Source organism: Loa loa (assembly GCF_000183805.2).
Source record: "Loa loa unplaced genomic scaffold supercont3.63, whole genome shotgun sequence".
In the NCBI taxonomy this organism is placed as follows: Eukaryota; Metazoa; Nematoda; class Chromadorea; order Rhabditida; family Onchocercidae; genus Loa; species Loa loa.
Genome location: NW_018108243.1, coordinates 239,050 through 257,433, shown reverse-complemented (window position 1 = coordinate 257,433; position 18,384 = coordinate 239,050). Strand labels below are relative to the sequence as shown.

The following is an 18,384-nucleotide window of genomic DNA, read 5'->3' as shown; positions in this document are numbered from 1 at the left end:
AGTCTCGAAGACCGGAAAAATTTATCGGTTTTGCGGTCCTTGTTGTTCCTATATAAAAAGATACAAAGAAAGAGAAAATTCAACAAACAAAATTAAATAGGCCTAGTGGCAAATTGAATTAGTTTTCATTTCAACAATATTGCTAATTAGAAAAAAAAAACAACATCAGAACATTTCAAAGGTATCACATCCATTTTCTTTGTTTTCTTTTTTTTTTTATTTCTTTATTTCAAGATTCTATTTCAATATTTCAAGCGTATTTCAAGCAAAATAATGAATATTCCATATAATTCTGAAGCAAACCGTTTCACGTAGCGCTTCATCTTTTGTTATTTCATAAATATTGGGGGCTGATGACGAACGATCCCGAGATGATTCATTTATTCCAATTGCGATTTCGGGTCGACCTGGTAAACGCACGGCTTGCTGACGTGAAATACCCACACGATTCGGAAGAGGATCTATAGACTAATACTACTGTAAACTGATATTTTTCTGGTAAGTAATAAAAGGTAAACATATCATGAAACTGACAATATTTTTCTGATAAGCAATGAAAGGTAAACATACCATGACTTTGTGTAATCCTGCATTTTTCAGTATTTTTATAGGCTGTTTCTCACATATCTAGACTCTGGAGTTCGAGTATTTATAACTACTGCGAAATTCACTTTTAAATAGAAACTTAATGAGCATAGAAGGTACAAATAAATCTGATGAAACTTACTAAACAAAGCACTTGAAAAATGGAGGCAGCACAAAAAAAAGTGGAAAAAAGTAAAATATACCTGCAGTGGGACTTTGGAAGTGTTGGATAATTTCGGCAACAAGTGCTGCGTTTGGACCTTCATACTGATCACATATATCTCGCAATTTATTTGCCATACGGACATCATGCGAAATTTGCTGCATACGATCACAATAATTTGGGACTTTAGAACCACATTTCTGATGGAAAGTGAATTGGCACAACTCACATCGATATCCCTAAATGTACTGCTGGAAATTGTAAATAATCTCGTCACACATTAGATTTCAAATATATCCATAAAATCCGACACTTGGTTTAGAAATTTTCTGAGTAAAAAATATCTTTTCCGTTTCGTATGAACAAAAATATAATTATGCTTCTTTTGCATTGTGAATGAGTAGGAGAGAAAAACTGATTTTAATTTGTGAGGATTTCATTTTTCAGTGGTGATTTTACCGAGTACATGACCCGTTTGAGAACAAAGACAAGAAGCTTCCAGTGTCTTGATATTTACATCGTGATGCACTAAAAGGCGAAGTAATGCTTTGCATCTCAAATTATATTCTCTTCAATAAATTACTAATACCGCAGATGGTAAAGGGCAACAAAACATTTTTAAAAAATTAAAAATGTACTTTACTGGTAGATCTGAACAACCATAACAGATAAAATATTCGAATTTGAACTTAATTCTGTTGAAACTGATAGATACAACAAAAGTGATAAGATCATTTAGAAAAACTGACTTGTAACCATATTTGTTTGTGACAAACGTCACAAAATGCCACTGACAAAAAAGTTTTCCGCACAAAACTGTGCTTGATAGACACCAATATAGAAAGATATGCACTGTGTACCCAAAGCTCTTTCTTTTCCAAAGTCTAAAATATGCATTAAAAATACACAAAAAGGTAGCTAATAATATATTCAGAAAATATGCAAGAAAGTTTGGAATACAAACACAGTGAGAATTCGGAAAATTTGGTGATTTATTATTTATAATCTACTTTACATTGGATAATGTTTCTAAATCCATGCTGAGGTCGATACGTGGACTAGAAGGGTCACCACCAATACACACTCTGCACATCTGGGGCAATATTGCTCGTTTCTCCAAAATTTTGGCAATAGCATCTCGTGCCAGAATCCCAGGTTTCACTTCTACCTGCAAACAAGCATACTTTGGATAAGTACTTGTGTCCGTAATAAAAAAAAATAAGATTTCATGTGAAGTAACACAGATTACAAACTTTTGAGTGTTGGTTGAAAGGAAGGTGAAGAAGGATTAAAGAGTCGCTCAGTCGTTTGGGAGAAGTACAAGGTGAAGGGCTGCTAGCACCTCGGCTATTGTAAACATCCTGCAAATGGTAACACATAAGTTATTTAAAAAATTAAGGATTTCTGAAATCGTCTTTTTTCTTTTCTAAATAAGTGTAAGAAAGCTGAATTTGGTAAACGGCTACTTGTACCACGAGAAAATATTAAAATTCCACGTAAAACAGTGCTTACCGGTGATGATGGACTAATAAGAGGCGACAAAGACTGCGAAACCTGATACCCAGCGCACCCTTCCGTAGCGTCGCCCACCAAAGACATCTTTATCAGATCATCTAAAACACATACAAAGTTACAAAAGTTTTTAATTGGTATTATAACAACTATTGAATGAATAGGGTAAAGTGAGACTACAAAGTGGCGAACAGTACAATGCAGGCCTTTTTACTAAATCATCAGTATTTCAAACTCATTCATCCGCACCATTATTCCAGACCCTTCTCGATCAAACTCGACCAGATGTTTCTTAATCGTCACTATTTCCACAATAAGATATCAAATTACTCAACAAAATTTTGATCTCATCTTAGATTTTATGCTATTCCACTTTAGCACTACCTCGCATTCTGTCGTTACAGAATGTAATCCTTTCCTCTTATTTCAAGCATATATTTCTATAATTCTCAAGATGCACCATTTCCTTTTGAATTTGCCCTGAAATGTTATTGAAATCCACTGAAATAACTGCCGAATGTCCAAATCAGTAAGAATTCCCGTTTATAGAATAAGTTTCAAAGCAGCTTTAATTGTAGACGGCATGCATCTCAGAGATTAACACATGCTGAAGTCTATCCCAACCATATCAAAACGGGATTAATTCCAAACAAACGAAACGTTTTTTTTATTACCTTATTTAAAGGACAAAGTATTTTGTTGACTAGATTGTGTTCGTCATTTGAAGGTAATCGAGCATACGTTAATCCGAGATGCATTTTGCTAAAAACTGGCAATAACTGGGGATGGGAAATTGTAGTATCGAGATTCGCTTCAAGCTGCAATCAAGTTCTACAGTTCTAAGTTTCACCAAAAACGAGTCATCTGAATGCTCATTCATGTTTTCGATATGTAACCGACCGAATATATGGTACGACCTAAAGTAGATCCATTCAAGATTCAACAGGACGTCCAGTGTGAAATACACAATATAATATATACAAATGACAACGTCATCTCGCCTTTCTCCACGCATATTCGACCTCTCGTTCATTATCATAAACATAGCACCACAATAAGTGGAGGAAACCAAGTCCCGCTAAACAAACAAGCATGTACTACTCTACGTCGCCACTGTGAAAACAATAGACCCAACGGGTACTCATCGCTGCAGATGTTTAAACCAGCGAAACTAGCCTCCAAAGGTTGTACACAAATGAGCTGTGGACGAATCTGAAAACAGCATCAGTAAGAGCCAAAAAACGACACCAAACTGACTAGTTTTATTTCACTTCAAAATAAGCATACAACGAAACATCTGAAAAATGAATACACCGTTATTTTTTTTACAGACATATACATTTCAGAAAAGGAAGCATTTAAGTATAAAGGAAAATAACTTCACCAGAGTGATTTTTTTTTACTGATAAGGAGCAAGGATGTGGAAGAAGTTGAATATTGTACCCCATTAACAACAAAAAGCAAAAATGTACATCACACAACACGCCACTCAATCTGGTGATTCCCTGCATCAAATTACATTTTTAAATGCCAATTCGTCAATCCAAATGCCAATATTTTCTACTATAGCCTTACTCAATTTTCATGCCCCTCAACAGTCTTACACTTTTGAAACAAAATAAGAGCCTTCATTAAAGCAAACTGTGATAAACACTAAAACAACATGTGAGATTCTAAAGCTGTTATAGCACAGATATCCATCAAAACTAAATAACAATGCAATTGGTAATTTTTTATCAGATGTTATGCAACGGAAAAAAAATCCTGAAATAATATTCGAAATACACATTCGACTGAATTTGAATCGAACCTATTTCAAGACTAATAATTTACAACAGAAAAGAATTTCAATTTCGCCATATCAACAGTTATGGCAATTCTAACACCGTTTTCATTTTAATTAAAGCAATAGAACAGCGGCAAATTTACAAGGCCTTGAGAGATGATGACGCATCGATAACTTGTGACTGATTTGTTGGCATATTGTGGTGAAAATCTGATTTACTGTCGCAATCGAATCTTGAACTTTTCCGCTTTACTCCCACCTTTGACAAGTCTCTGCAAGAACTTTACTAATCTCCACATAATGCGAGCAAGTTCCTTGACCTTCAGACTGATATTATACAACAGCTGCCAACTCACATCTTAAAAATACAGAGAGAAAAAGATAGAGAAGTTCACGTTGAACAATATTCGCGTGGAGTAAAGCTAATAACAGTAGACCAAATTTCGCACAAATCAGCGACGCATTTAAAACAGTAATTCCCCTCCTATTGGAAACCATTGAGCTCTGCAAAGTCTGGTATTTATGCGGATAAAAGAAAGCTAGAAGGATTTTTGTTAACTTATCCCGTTTATCCAATAAAATAAAAGAAACTGATTACCTACTCGACGAAATATCTCGATATTTCAAATTGTCTGAAAACACCACAGCAGCATCAGGATTAGATTCGGAATTTTCACTTGCCCGATCAGCAGTCGTAGAAACGTCTAATAATAGAATAACAAATTCAATAAAAGGATAAAAATATGTTAGCCATAAATTTAAGATAAAGTCCGCCTGAAACATTTGAAAAGCAAACAAAACACAAAGCTCACATCCAACTGTTCTCATTTCAGGAGTAGAGATACACTTCTTCATGTCTTCTGAAAAATATCGCGCCAGGCGCCGGAAGTATCTGGAAAATACAATGTGATCTTCGGGACCTTGAAAATGATATGAATAATAACAAATAAGAAGTCAGTTTAACTGTCTAAGACTATAATGAACTGAACAAACTTTTGCTGCTGATGCAAAATTAATTTTGTTGGCACTCGATTTCGTTTTAGCTCTCCATCCCACTGAAGATCGACAAGTCCACCACGCATAGCTATTTCTTTTTTCACGCGATTAGCGAAATCAGTAGCATTTTCATTGGGCTGAAAAACACTCCCGGCGATTAAGAGCAAAAGTCCATACTATATTCCTTAGGCACTAGCTACGTTATAAACCATAAATTAGAAAAAAAAAAAACTTTTATATCGGGAAATCGAGTAAAGTGACTTTAAACTAATGAATAATCAAATTAATGAGAATTCTCTAATGCGCCAAAATACATTCTTGAGATACAAAAATTTATTTTTCTGTTCTGTGTCTGATTTCGTTGTAAGATTGCCATAATTTGTTTTATACGTTGGATTTTAAAAAAAAATCCACTTCGTTGCATGATGGAAGAATACTTACAAATTTCTTCATAGGCTCCAGATACCAAACATCACATATAATAGCCCATGAAGTAAACATCCGAAAACAATTCTCAAACCAGCCATGTTGGCTGCTATTCCAAAATGGATCACCAAAACGAGAATCGTATTTCATTGCAATTGGATAGATTGTTGTCCCAACCTTAAATATTAACATGTTAACGTCAAGCCACATGTTGACGAAAAGCTGCTTGAGATTTTCTCAAGTGTGTTAATACCCTGTGTATTTAAACTATTCAATTCTTTCTCGTACAAAATTAAAGCTTTAGTATCCCTTTCCCACCTATTCTACAGATTAAGCAATTAGTGTCATCACTCACCAGTTCTCTCAGCTGGCTGCATCAATTCAAACCAAATGTATTTCAGACATCGCTAAGAAACGAACTGACTAGATAATCACTGATGTCTTGAACAAAGATTTAAGCAAGACATCTTAAATTAACAATATGAACATTATTTCATTTATTATCAATATTATGAATAAAGTATCAATAAAACATGCACCTCAAACGATCCTTTCTTGAACATCATCACTGATGTATTATTGATGCATGTGCCTTCAGGAAAAATCAAAATTGGAAGCAAATTCTTATTATCGACATGTTCTTTCAACCTAGAATTAAGAAGTATACAATAGCCCGAACAAGACTATCCCCAAGCAAAAGCCCTAAAATTCTCCTCTCAAAGTGCTTTGAATTACATGCACTATGTTTTTATGAACTATAATTTGTTTGTGAATTTATGCTGTATCTTATATGCAATGTATCGGTTTAGCGATTATTCAGTCCGAAAAATCATATAAAAAATTTTAAATGGTTTACTTTTCTGCAACAAATGAACGATCTCGAGCTTCACCTCGTTCAAACCATATATGAGAACTTGCTCTACTAAGGGCGCGCTGCAAAATTCCAAGAAAACCATTATGACGCTGCCCAACCAAATCATACGCACAGTCCGTACTAAGTATCATTACATCTATCGGTGACGTATGGTTTGCTACACATATTCCTTAAAAAATCATTCACCTTGACAATCATATAGGAAATATTTTATAGACTAAGAATAATGTGAGTTATATTAATAAGAAACATTTACCTCCATTTCGAGCCCGATTTTCACGATTATTGAAAGTGATGACGGCAGACACGCAACTAGATAAAATCTGATGACCGCATAACATACAACGTTCATTGAACCATCGCTTCTGCGGTCCCTCTGGCAATAACCCAATTACGGCTGTACTAACAATCATGAAGCTAACACCAGTGAATAACAGAACCAAACGCGTCGGAAGTAAAACTGTATATCGAAACAAAAAACCCAGCGCCCAAATAACCGACAACTTCCAACTGCAAAAAATGTGGTAGGAAAATGCGCTAATACCAGATAAACTAAGTCAGGTTACAGAAAATTTCAAAGCATACTTGATAAATTGATTGAAAGATAAACTAGTTCGAGTAAGCATGTTCCACGAGACCAGCTGTTCGGCTTCAAACCGACTGGTCACGTCATCTTGGATAACTGCCTCAATACCTGCCTGAAATTATTTATAAGACTCGCAAGAAAAATCTCATCTTAGAGGTAGACCAAATTACGGCAAGAACATAAAGAGAATAATAACACACCTTTACACAATCAAGTTTACAAGTAAACATAAACATCTGTTCTAAAATACCCGAATAAATTGGACTAATTTTGAACCAATTGGTTCCAATAAAAAACTATTGACCATGCTATAGCTATAAGACTATGAATTGCAGTTTTTTGAACTAAAATTATGCCTAATTGTTCACTTATGATATTCTGTCTGCTATGATACTTGATGTAAGACCTTGACAAGATGCATACTATCGCGTACAACCGCCCAACCCCGAATATTCGCAATCTGCTGTCCATTTTCATCATCAAAATGCACCGATGTCTCTCGAAATATTATCCCTGAAGAAATATGTCCAGCATTATCTTTACAGTTTTAACTGTATGGATAGTAAAGAAAAACTTTAGCGAGAAAATTTACTTACTTGGTCCGGAATGTCTTCTTTTCCGACCTTTTATTATCTTCCCATCAATAAAATCATCGTCGAAAACAGTCAAATGCTCCAGCTCAAGATCCGAATCATCCATATCACCACTATCATCTCTCACGCACAGATTTAGTGAACTCTGACTTTTCTCCCTAGCTGATAAGTGTATTTGTCGAGCGCTCCACTATAAACCATTTTTACTTTTTAATGAGTCAATATCAAAACACAAACAATCTAATTCTTTCTGGTCAAACATGAAGCGTTTTTTTACCATCTAATAGTTATTGTGTTGTTAGGATAAAATATTACCTCAAAAATCTTGAGCAAACAGCTCACATAGTAATGGTTAAAACCGACAGATTGACCAAATAAAGAGAGAGTCACAACCGTTAAGACCATTAATAAAACAGTGGGAAGGAATATGGCACAAAACAAAATAAATAAATATTCTGCTGTGAAATCTATCATCGCGCTTCGACTTTTTCCGATAATAGCGAACGTGGAACTGAACATAAAATGAATATTGCATCCACATTAAACTAAGAAAAAATATGAAAATATATTGCCACCACGAGTATGTAATATCGTACACCACTCGTCTTTTTGCAGATATATTAAAATGAGTTAGCCAACTATAAAACAAATAATGCATACATGAAAAGTCAACGGTAAGCTAATAATGCCACAAAGTAACAAGAATCGCAAATTACCAAATGAAATTACGAGTATATATGAACTGGAATTTTAATAATTTAGATAGTCACAAATAAGTGACAGAATGCATCACGGACATATCACTCGATTTAAGTTGACGAAATTGACGAAGAAAATACCCGACGTTGTGGGTGTTAAGCGATAACTTCCTGATGTTCCAAATCGAAAATTGTACTATATGAAATGAAATTTAAAATGATTCTAAACTCCTCATCGATTGCTAAATGGAAGTATAACCTACCGTAGAATTAAAATGCACGCTGATATAGGAATAATTTACTCATAACGGCATGCTTGGAAGCAGTGTCTTTCCTAATTAATGCCGGTGTATGATGACGAAGCAGTGATCCGGGAATCTTCAAGAGAATCCATTATGTTAACGAGTTATGTTACACTTCAATATACGATAAGGTTAATCTAAGAGAATGGCACTTCAAGCTATATATCATCCATGACTATACATCGTTATAGCGAGCCTTACTCCAACGATGAACTTTCACCCCAGCACCGTAACAGTCATTCCATGGTTGTCACATTTGTCTTTAACTGGTGCATCACCGTACGAGTAGTACTTTGTTACGCGTTTGATTCTTTTATCCTTTAAGGTTACGAAAAGTGCTCTGTTTTTATTGCATCGCAATTTTACTCTCGAATATCAAAGTTCTCGCAACTGCGTGAATTGTTTTTTTCGCAGTAGAGGAGTGTTTGTACGTATTTCGACACATTTCATATCATGTATTCATGAGAATAAAAGTCTGCTCAAAACTGTTGCGAATCCAAATAGTGTACTTAGAAAGGGTACAAACCACCACACAAACCACGACGGATGTTGCTGATTATTTCAGTTCATCTTTTTTATTACTGAATGGAATAGTGAAATAAGTGAAATTACTATTAAAAATGAGAAACAGAAACTTGTCCAAACACATATATGCGCCTGACCAGTGAACTGAATTCCACAGTTTTGGAAAAATGATAGAACAATATGGATATTGAAAAAGGATGTATAATGAATGAAGAAGCGTAAACGTCAGGTGCAAACGGATATCAGAATATTAAAATACCTGCGAAGCACAAAAGCGAACAAATGGCTCGAAAAATATCGCATTCTTGGAGATAATTACATGGAAAATAAATGTTGTACAACTTACAATTAAGAAGACGCATTTGAAATCCAAACTTACATAGGCATCATTAAAATATTGAAATTGCGAATGTTTGTAGAATGGTAGATGCAAAATTGCTTAGAAGTGAGAAGAGAAAGAAAGTTACACTGGTACAATTAAGTGAATTACTAATTCAACAGGTAAGGCAAAAACAGGAAAAAAATCGAATCGTCAAATAGACTCTACGTGGTGCTCATGCTCTAATACTTCACAAATAAAACAAACAATTCTGGAAGGCAACGACGAGGCTACTGAATTATAATTCCCCTACAGATCAACTGTTAATAATACCTCTGAAATTTCGACAACAAAAAACTAAGAGCAGTGGCTCAAAGAACCATCGTAAATCTGATTTCTCCGTATTCAAATAAATGGTTAAATCAAGTAGTTATTATGAGTGCATATATACTACCAAAGAAAGGTCAATGAAGACAAATGCTAATTTAATTACAATGAATGATAACAAAATAAGAATCGAATCTTCAGCCCTGCACAGTAAATTACTGCATTAAAAACTTCAATTAGTGAATAACTTCAAATTGAAAAAAGTCCTTAAATGCGCACAAAAAAATACGTGTGGCGTACAAGTCCACGAACGAAATCCTTTCAAAAATGTGGGAAAAAATAAATAGCATCAAAAGAAGCAACAGTTCAATATCAAAACAAATATAGAACCTCTTGGAAAATAATTGTTCCTCACAATAAAGTGAATGAGAGAAAAGATGAGCAAGCTTCCTGGCAAATGATTAACATAAAACGTGAAGGCACTAGAACTATTTTCAGCTCTGATTTCGAACAGCAAGAAGTTTGGATAAGCAGTAAGTAACATATTTAGCAGAAAAAACAGTTGTAGTCTACATCAGCACTTGAAAAGCTTAGCTTAGCAACATATTCAACAAGAGAATTGGAAAGGTCCGTGCAATGGAGTTAGTCGGATGGAAATACTATTACTTTTAAAAAGAAGAGTGAAATCTGAATTAGGAAACAGAGCTGCGGATGTACTGCACTTCAAAAGAAAAAAAAAAACAAATCTACAGGACTTATAATCCATGATTTTTCTATTAGATTAATACACAACCATTACCATATGAACGAATGACAGCAGAGAAAATTAACTAGGACCTAATACCAAACGATCGAATGCAAAACCGAACAAATTTTGCAGGTATTATATTTCCCAACAATCTGAACCATGTCGATGCGAATTTTTCAATGACCAAGAAACGGCGAAAAAAAGAAAACAAATAACGGGATGATATTGCTCAGGTTCCAAAGAAAGCAGTGACCTATTTTTTATTTCTTTCATAACTCCATCATCCCAAATTCTTAATATTACTGTTGTTTTCTTGCTGTTGATTTTCAGCACGTATTCGCCTTCTTGTCTCCGTAACATCGACCAATTTATCCAAGCATCCAACCGCGCCAAAATAACCCTGTATATCGAGAACACTTACAATAAATTTCAATGAAAAACATAGTATCACTGATAAAGGACATCTTAAACTAATGTGGAATGAGAATCATTAGTCAAACGACTCTTACTTCATGTATCAAAAATAGTGCTTTTTTCGTCCCCTGTGACCAAAAATTCATAGCATTACTCAGCAGTCTTGCAGCGATGGGATTTACTCTCAGAAAATTTCCTGAAATGCCATTTACGAATAAAATACGTCAATGTTTAAGAATTGCAAAGTCAAAATTTGAGACCAAGATGATGTATTGTAATGAATCGAATTAATAGCATACAAAATATCCAACGTTTTACATAAAAGAAAGTTACCAACAAAAACAATCCGATCAATTCCGCAAGTTTTCGCTCCATTAAATGCAATTGAACCAATATTGTTTGTTGTAGTTACGAGTGCCGAACGTGCAAGATCTTCAATTCGTGCCTTATCACGATCCTCCTTGTTATATATTTTCCCAAAGCTGTAATTAATAATGAAACTAGGCAGAAAGTGACGGTATTTCGAGAAATGTGTGTAAATATCACCTGGCAGCAATAACATCGCCTGGAAGTCCCATTTGATCATAACCTGAGCCATAAATATCCTTCACAAGCTTATCAACGTTCTTATTGTCTCCTCGTGACGCTAACTCAATCGCCTCTTCAAACGTTTCACATCCGCACATAATTGCACACAGACCTTGAAAGAAACCACCACCAATGCTGAAATTATGCGTCCAGTATAGACAGATAGACAGATTGATTAGTTAATAAATTAACAAATCGATAAATTAATAAATCAACAAATTAATAAATCAATAAACGAATGAATAAATAAATAAACAAGTAAATAAATAAATAAGTAAATAAACACATAAACGAATGAATAAATAAATGAATAAATACAAATATGTAATATATATACATATTTGAGAATTATGTAGTCCTGAAAACTACTACCTGCTGCCTCCAATCCGCTCGAACTGATTATGCCCACGTACAGCTAAGACAGATACACCACTACCAATGTTGCAAACGATGTATGGATACTGCAAGCCATCCTTCTTTTCGCTTTCCGGAACGAAATCCGATGTTGAACAGCGACCGTGTGACCACCGCCTATAAATCCCAGGATCTTCGAGAGCCATCTCAAAATTAAATAAAAGAAACGGTTACTGATCGTATATAACATACCAAATTACTTTTTTACATAAGGAGTCATCCAAAGGATTCTCATAATAATAGCATTCGTCGGGATTTGTTGCAGCAATAAATTCAATACCCTTGATCAGAGATTCCAGTTCATCTGTTTTGTGCAATTGCAAACCCAAATCCTGAAAGACTGGTAAAAACAACTGGTAATGGAGAATTCTAATGAATATTACCTAATTGTAATGAAATTCAATAATGGGGTGAAAGTGATAAAATCCTATTCAACTAATTTTTTTAAAAGGAATTCCTACATATCGAAAAAAAAAACAAACAAACCGTTGCTTCTTTAGCATATTTTAAAGAGCCGCCCCCAGTAGCACATACCGTACTGCTCATTTCGGCGAACCCCTTACTCTTAACCAAATATACAAAATCAAGCATTCTGTCCGTTGGAAATCGAATAAAATGTATTGTGCCAACTCTGCCCTGAAAAAAGAAATGTAAAAAACCAACAGCGGACAAATGCAGTATTTAAACGCCCGGTATCGTATTCTCTACTGTCTTTCCAAATCCAAATCTACCATAAACGGAAATGACTAATTCTACCATACAAATAAATATAAAACAACTTGGAATACTTTAGGCACTGACCACGTTTGTTAAAAAACATTTCTTGATCAAATCTACTCCACTGTGAGGATTCTGAGACCTCTAATCCATACATTATTAAAGATAAATGACAAAAAAGAAACAAAAAGATTCTAACGATAACTGAAACCAACATTGATTCCGACATTACAGAGACGTAGATGATCATCCCTCACACCAGTACCGCCATAGGCTTTGCTTGCTACAAGATACCGTTGAATTTTCCTACGCCGTAAGACTTCTTCTTCATTTTCAATAAAATCATTCTGCAATGCAATGATAAGTTATGACAGTGGAAAAACTGCCATTTACAGAAACTAGTTCTGAATATGACATTATTGTCCAGTTTTGTGATTTTACGTAATTTCTGCGTAGTTCAAAAACTTGCATGATCTTCCGGCTCGAAGTAAACAAGTTTGACCAACGTGCCTCCTATATCAATACCAAACCATGGCATTGCTGAAAATAATTTTCAAAAAAATGAGAAAGAACAAAAAAGAAGGGAAACAAAAGGCTGGATCCCAATCTTAGTAATATTTTATTATATCGCTATCAACATGTTTCGGGAAATGAAGTATAATGGGACACTCAAAACATACTTGTTTTCAACGCATATATCTCATCATATCGCCACCAGTACTAAATCAAATATAGAGATTAATTTATTTAAGAAATCGGAGAATTTGTTTTCCTTCACTGGTTCTAGGCCCAATCAAACAGTTTTCTAATATAACTATGGATAAATTAAAAGACAACATTGAACACCATTGGTTGCATATTAAGTATGTAGTTAGGTGACAAAACCAAAGGAATTTCATCACAGACATGACTTGTAATTCAGCTAACCCAAGAAAAAAGACAGAAATCAAAAATTAGCAACAAAAATACAAAACTTCACTAAAAGCGACAGCTAAGATTCACCAGGAATCTTACCGAATCGTCCTTAACCAGTATCACAGTTAGTTCGACACTGATTTTGTAAACACTCAGGAGAACGTGAAAATATGTACCGCAAAAATCATGCAACAATGCGCTTTTATGCTGACAAAAGACCAGTATCACATTGGAAACTATCAGTACCTCCATGGAGATCTCTGTTACATAACAGAAATTGCGATAAATTGAAATGAGTTATAATGCGGTATAAACAGGAAAAGAATGGATATCTGATAAATAAGGATACAAACTACACGAACTACAAGCTACGCATAACGGATACTAATAAAATAATATACCAATGTAAGAATATAGTGTAGCAGAAGAAATAATTTTTAAATAGCACATACTAATTTGACGGCAAAAACTTCTCTTGTTTCACGGCCCAGCATATGATTAAAAGTTCTAAGAGAATTGCAGTACACTTCGCCATATTTTTAACCTCGCAAATTATTAAAAAGATAAACAAAGCTCCCTACTTGTAAAGTGGGGGAACAAAGACATTTCATTCATAAAAACCGATACGACTAAACCATAAAAAACAGCTGCCAATCGTTTCAACTCTATAGCATCAACAGCGGCAGAGAGCAGATGCTTTAAAAATATGACGATACTGTTTAACTTGACTGAATCTATCAAAAAGATGGAAGGTAACTGAAATCCAGCTTGTATTTTTTTTCTTTGTAAAAAAGTTTTATTACCTTCTGGAAAATTATTAACTAATGTCAAGCTATGTTAATTACACAACAACTTGAAAACAAAAGTTGGACTATTTACCCGGTTGAATACCGAACCACTTTGAAAGAACTTACGAGGCACAGAAAGTGAAAGTAATCTTTGTCTTCGGCGAACCACTCCACAGTGAATATCTTTCACATCGTCGTTATTCTCATGCTCATCCGTTTTTACATCTTTAGCAACCATTGTATCATGTGTAGGACCATCGCCGGACATGGCTGCCAAAGTTCTCTTAAAATTAATCAAATAACACTGATATGTTTAAAGTTCCCAAACAGCCTGCTCAAATCGCACGTAATGGAACATTTTATTCTAGCATCATTCATTTTCGGCTTACATGATCAGAGCACGAAAAATCACTGTTGCTACATTTCCTACATAGACGGCTTGTAAGGTTTTACAACAAATTAATTATCTCTAACATTTCCATCGCGTATAGAGAATCACATAACATCTCCATTGGGCGCCTCATGATGATGTAAGGAAATACCAAAAATTTGCACACATCATGAAGGGACAGCAACATTTAGAAGCGAACTGCTGATACACAGATCGGTTAAATTATGCTTAGAGAACGGAATTATACATCCTTGTTGGAGACCAATGCGAGCAACTGTTTCTGCTTTGAAGTTGCCTTGCCATCATTAGATGACCAGCAGTCAGTGGTCAGCCAGCCTCGAAAATACAATGAATAAAAAAGACAAACGCGAAAGGACAATCAATGTAAACGTGAAAGTAAGATAAATGCAAAATGTCATCAAGAACAGAAATTAGGATGGGAAGTGTCGAGTGCATTCAGTGTGAGAAGCTAAGAAAAGAAAGGAAGGAAAAAAAATTATACACAAAATATCGCTTGTATATGATTTTCCCCACACAAAACTGTTGTTTAAGTCAATTCAATGAAGACACAACATACTTTCTGATCTTTTCAGATTAAAAAATATGTCCATGCCGGATATCAGTTAAGTAAAGAATTTCGGCAAGTGTTTGAAAGAAGCCTTCAATTAACTGATATTGGCATAAACAAACGACATTACCGACAGTTAGACGACACACACTTCGATGAGCAAACAAGGTTAGAGTTTCCTATTCGAACGATAAAGTTATATAGTAATCCACAAAACTGAGAGTAACCAACCAATGAATAGACACATCACCGCCATTCTTTTCACCTCCCTCCCCCATCGAGAGAAATGCTAGACAAGGTCAGGCCAATATGGATTGCAACAAGTGGAGGTAAACAATTGGTCTTATCTAAACACAATTAATGGCCGGCCGCTGTGAAATACTCCACGGCCATTGCGACTGAACTGGTTGGAAGATGTAGGCAACTTTCCACATATCGCAGTCGGCCACAGAAGCATCGAGGGGGTTTCAGATCGTTGTTCTCCGGATAAACTGTAATATGTAAGGTTTCTCTGTGTTGAGTCTAGTTAGGCTGTAAGCTTCACTTCTAGTAATACCTTCAGTCTAGCTAGAAATCCGTGAACATATAACAAGGACTGGGAAAGCCTTATCATGGTCAATGCTACTTTTGTAGTGCTATATAATAAACAAGCAGTAAGTAATGCATCATCATATACAACGCTTCCGAGAAGGACATAAGGCATTCTAACTGATGTCACATCGAATGCTTCAAATTGGTGAAGAAGTGCGGTTTGGTGCTACTCACTTATAACCCTTTCCATCCGACCAGCAAGGTGAACATAGATATTTTCCCAGTGAACGTCTTGATATTTTATCGGCAACAGCCTCCTGCAAAAAATGAATTCAAGTTGTCACACCTAAATAAATATTTTTTTATTTCCGAAACGTAATAACAAATTTGACTATGAACATTATCTTGTCGTATCATCTGTGCCACAAATTTCGGTTCTTACTAATAATTGCTTTTATACTTCTTAAACTTTTCGAAATGTACTACTTTACAAACCTGAATTAACCTGAACTATCGGTTTTCATTCCTACTCGGCAGTGTTTTAATCCCAATTCCAAAAAAACAGAAAGCGACAAAAAATGTCTTTAAACATGTTTTGAAATGTATCTGCCTTCTATCGATTGCTTGTATAAAATTAATAGGAAAATTTTACATTGTGTTCAAATTTTACTCGCTTTTCATATCGGTTCCTGCTTGAAATAATAAGTCGAAAAACTATGAGCGGCTCCAGCAGGACAGGATTCCAAAAAAATTTTTTCAAAGTGACAATATACGTTTGGGAGGTTATTCACTTTTAATAGCGTATTCCATGCCTTCTTGCCTATTTACTATGAATGTAATGAAAAACGAATGTTCATCCTATTAATATCCTAAGATTTCAACTGAACTTATACTCGGTAGTAATAAGCTCATCGGTTTCGGTGCAAAATTACCTTTACGGAGTGCGTTGTTACAAACTGGTAGCAGTAATATACACAGTCTGTTTTTGTTCTTTTCTGGATCAGCACTGGTTTTTGGTGGCAGGTTAAAATGCTAAAGGTAATATTTCTTCTAAGTTTTGGATCCTTTTTCGCTTTCTAACAATAGTAATAGGGAGAATTCAGAAAAGATCAAGAGGCTAGTTTTTTGTTATTACAACTTTTGTTTATTGTATGAATAATAAGCGTGGTTGTTCGCGATCATCAGGGGAAGTTGTTTCAGCTGTTAAAGTAAGCGCGAATGGGGTAATAAGCAGTATTTTCATATTTTTCAGCTTCAAAGTAAATTGCTAGAAAATGACAAAATGTTCATCACTACTTGCTGCCAAGGTGTTTGCATCGTAGGTGTTTGCATCGTACAACATTGCAAGCAGACATCATCCTAAAGTGAATCAACGAATTTAAATTTTATTCTTGCTAACAAAGAAACCGCTAATTGACATTACTAACAAGTAACAAAGAATAATTGCGAAGAAACAATGAAATGATTTATATGCATGTAAGTTATTGAATTTTGTGGATTAAACAGAAGCATAAAAGCATATCAAAACAGCGAAAAATTTACTCCTTAAGCAGAGTGAATTAAACTTTAGCAGGAGATGGGTTGTTTCATCTTTTTAGAATAGATTCCAATGATCAATTACCAAAAATTTTTTAAATCACATACGACGACTTATGTTAAAAATGAAAGAGTGGAAGAAATTACTTGAAGCTAATTGAAAACAACGATTCGGCCATGTACTTTACATTCCTCGCCTCCAGCTTATCCATCATTTTGGAAAGTTACCACTGATAAAATCACATCTATTTATATCATATCCCATCTAAACCGTTTTATTGACCAATAGCATTTTCACTCGCAAAATTTGTGGAGGACGTCAATAGACGACTCTAAGGTTTCCATTTGCTAAGTACTATGCCTTTTCATAAACGATTTTTAAACTGTTTAAAGAGACATGAAATCAAAATTCGAAATTTGGTTCCTATTAATCTTTGGTTTAAAATTAAAGTCATAGACTTTAGCTTTGAAAGCTTCCTTCACCAGTACATTTTAACTTAGTTCATTAGTGGCTGTTCTGTTGACTAACTGACTCACTAGGGTTCTTGAATGATGCAATCTATGTGATAGCATTTCAAACTTTGAGTCATTTTTGTTACATGAAATAAATAGTGCCAATGAATTGGGAACATTTGCATCCGTAGAAGTGAAGGAAGTTGATATGTTCTAACAAATGAATTTACTGCTTTTAAAAACATTACACCCGAATGCATTCTATGATCATTTTCCCAAATGTCTTCCAGTAAACTCATTCAAATTTTGACATTTAATTAAATGGATGATTGGAGCAGATGTATGATTCAAAAAATCATAAAAATTGAAAAAAAAAATGACAATGCTCAGAAAAAGGGCAAAGAAAGACGATGGTGAAGAACACCAATTTAGGGTTGTGTATACTGATTTTTCACATTTGTGCAGGGTAATTTTGGGAGCTTAGACTTTTTCATGACGATGTGAAATTGTCTCGATGGCAAATGACATAAACCGGACATCTTTCCTGCATTTATAATTATTTCTTTCAAGCTTTTTTGTTTTTCTTTCAAATATTATTATTATTATTATTATTATTATTATTATTATTA

General features: G+C 34.6%; 4 protein-coding genes across 5 annotated transcripts in view; all 4 read right to left on the bottom strand.

Moving 5' to 3' along the window:
- LOAG_17342 (TKL/RAF/RAF protein kinase) overlaps positions 1 to 2,347 on the bottom strand; it is a gene marked incomplete at its 5' end in the record, with an annotated part of 5,774 nt that extends 3,427 nt beyond the window's left edge. Inside the window, 6 exons of the mRNA XM_020450000.1 lie at positions 304 to 461; positions 789 to 987; positions 1,498 to 1,632; positions 1,764 to 1,916; positions 2,002 to 2,109; positions 2,261 to 2,347. Of these exons, the coding sequence (XP_020306396.1) occupies positions 304 to 461; positions 789 to 987; positions 1,498 to 1,632; positions 1,764 to 1,916; positions 2,002 to 2,109; positions 2,261 to 2,347 (840 nt within the window). The remainder of the gene's footprint in view (positions 1 to 303; positions 462 to 788; positions 988 to 1,497; positions 1,633 to 1,763; positions 1,917 to 2,001; positions 2,110 to 2,260) is intronic.
- Positions 2,348 to 4,176: 1,829 nt separating this feature from the next.
- Positions 4,177 to 7,916, bottom strand: LOAG_06144 (the record flags this gene model as incomplete). 2 transcript variants are annotated; one of them, XM_020447075.1, is made up of 12 exons in its annotated part: positions 4,349 to 4,550; positions 4,645 to 4,750; positions 4,859 to 4,938; positions 5,040 to 5,179; positions 5,484 to 5,645; positions 6,008 to 6,116; positions 6,325 to 6,511; positions 6,599 to 6,852; positions 6,928 to 7,040; positions 7,335 to 7,441; positions 7,525 to 7,711; positions 7,837 to 7,916. In XM_020447075.1, 11 exons carry the CDS (start codon positions 7,625 to 7,627, stop codon positions 4,511 to 4,513), a joined length of 1,401 nt encoding a protein of 466 aa, XP_020306395.1. In that variant the 3' UTR covers positions 4,349 to 4,510. The 2 variants fall into 2 exon arrangements, with proteins under 2 accessions (XP_003141728.1, XP_020306395.1); XM_003141680.2 differs by lacking the exons at positions 4,349 to 4,550; positions 7,837 to 7,916 and adding an exon at positions 4,177 to 4,318 and having other exon boundaries at positions 7,525 to 7,627.
- Positions 7,917 to 9,086: 1,170 nt separating this feature from the next.
- On the bottom strand, positions 9,087 to 15,009 carry LOAG_06143 (pantothenate kinase). The gene is made up of 11 exons (XM_020447074.1): positions 14,751 to 15,009; positions 14,403 to 14,559; positions 13,043 to 13,113; positions 12,789 to 12,920; positions 12,343 to 12,492; positions 12,049 to 12,188; positions 11,815 to 11,973; positions 11,401 to 11,577; positions 11,188 to 11,336; positions 10,950 to 11,050; positions 9,087 to 10,840 (listed from the first exon to the last, which is right to left on the bottom strand). Exons 2-11 carry the CDS (start codon positions 14,542 to 14,544, stop codon positions 10,721 to 10,723), a joined length of 1,341 nt encoding a protein of 446 aa, XP_020302657.1. The 5' UTR covers positions 14,545 to 14,559; positions 14,751 to 15,009; the 3' UTR covers positions 9,087 to 10,720.
- A 583-nt stretch (positions 15,010 to 15,592) lies between these two features.
- Positions 15,593 to 17,517, bottom strand: LOAG_06142 (hypothetical protein; the record flags this gene model as incomplete). The annotated part of the gene is made up of 4 exons (XM_003141678.1): positions 15,593 to 15,726; positions 16,008 to 16,083; positions 17,063 to 17,125; positions 17,491 to 17,517. The coding sequence occupies 4 exons, from the start codon at positions 17,515 to 17,517 to the stop codon at positions 15,593 to 15,595; spliced, it is 300 nt and encodes a 99-aa protein (XP_003141726.1).
- Between the last annotated feature and the right edge of the window lie 867 nt (positions 17,518 to 18,384).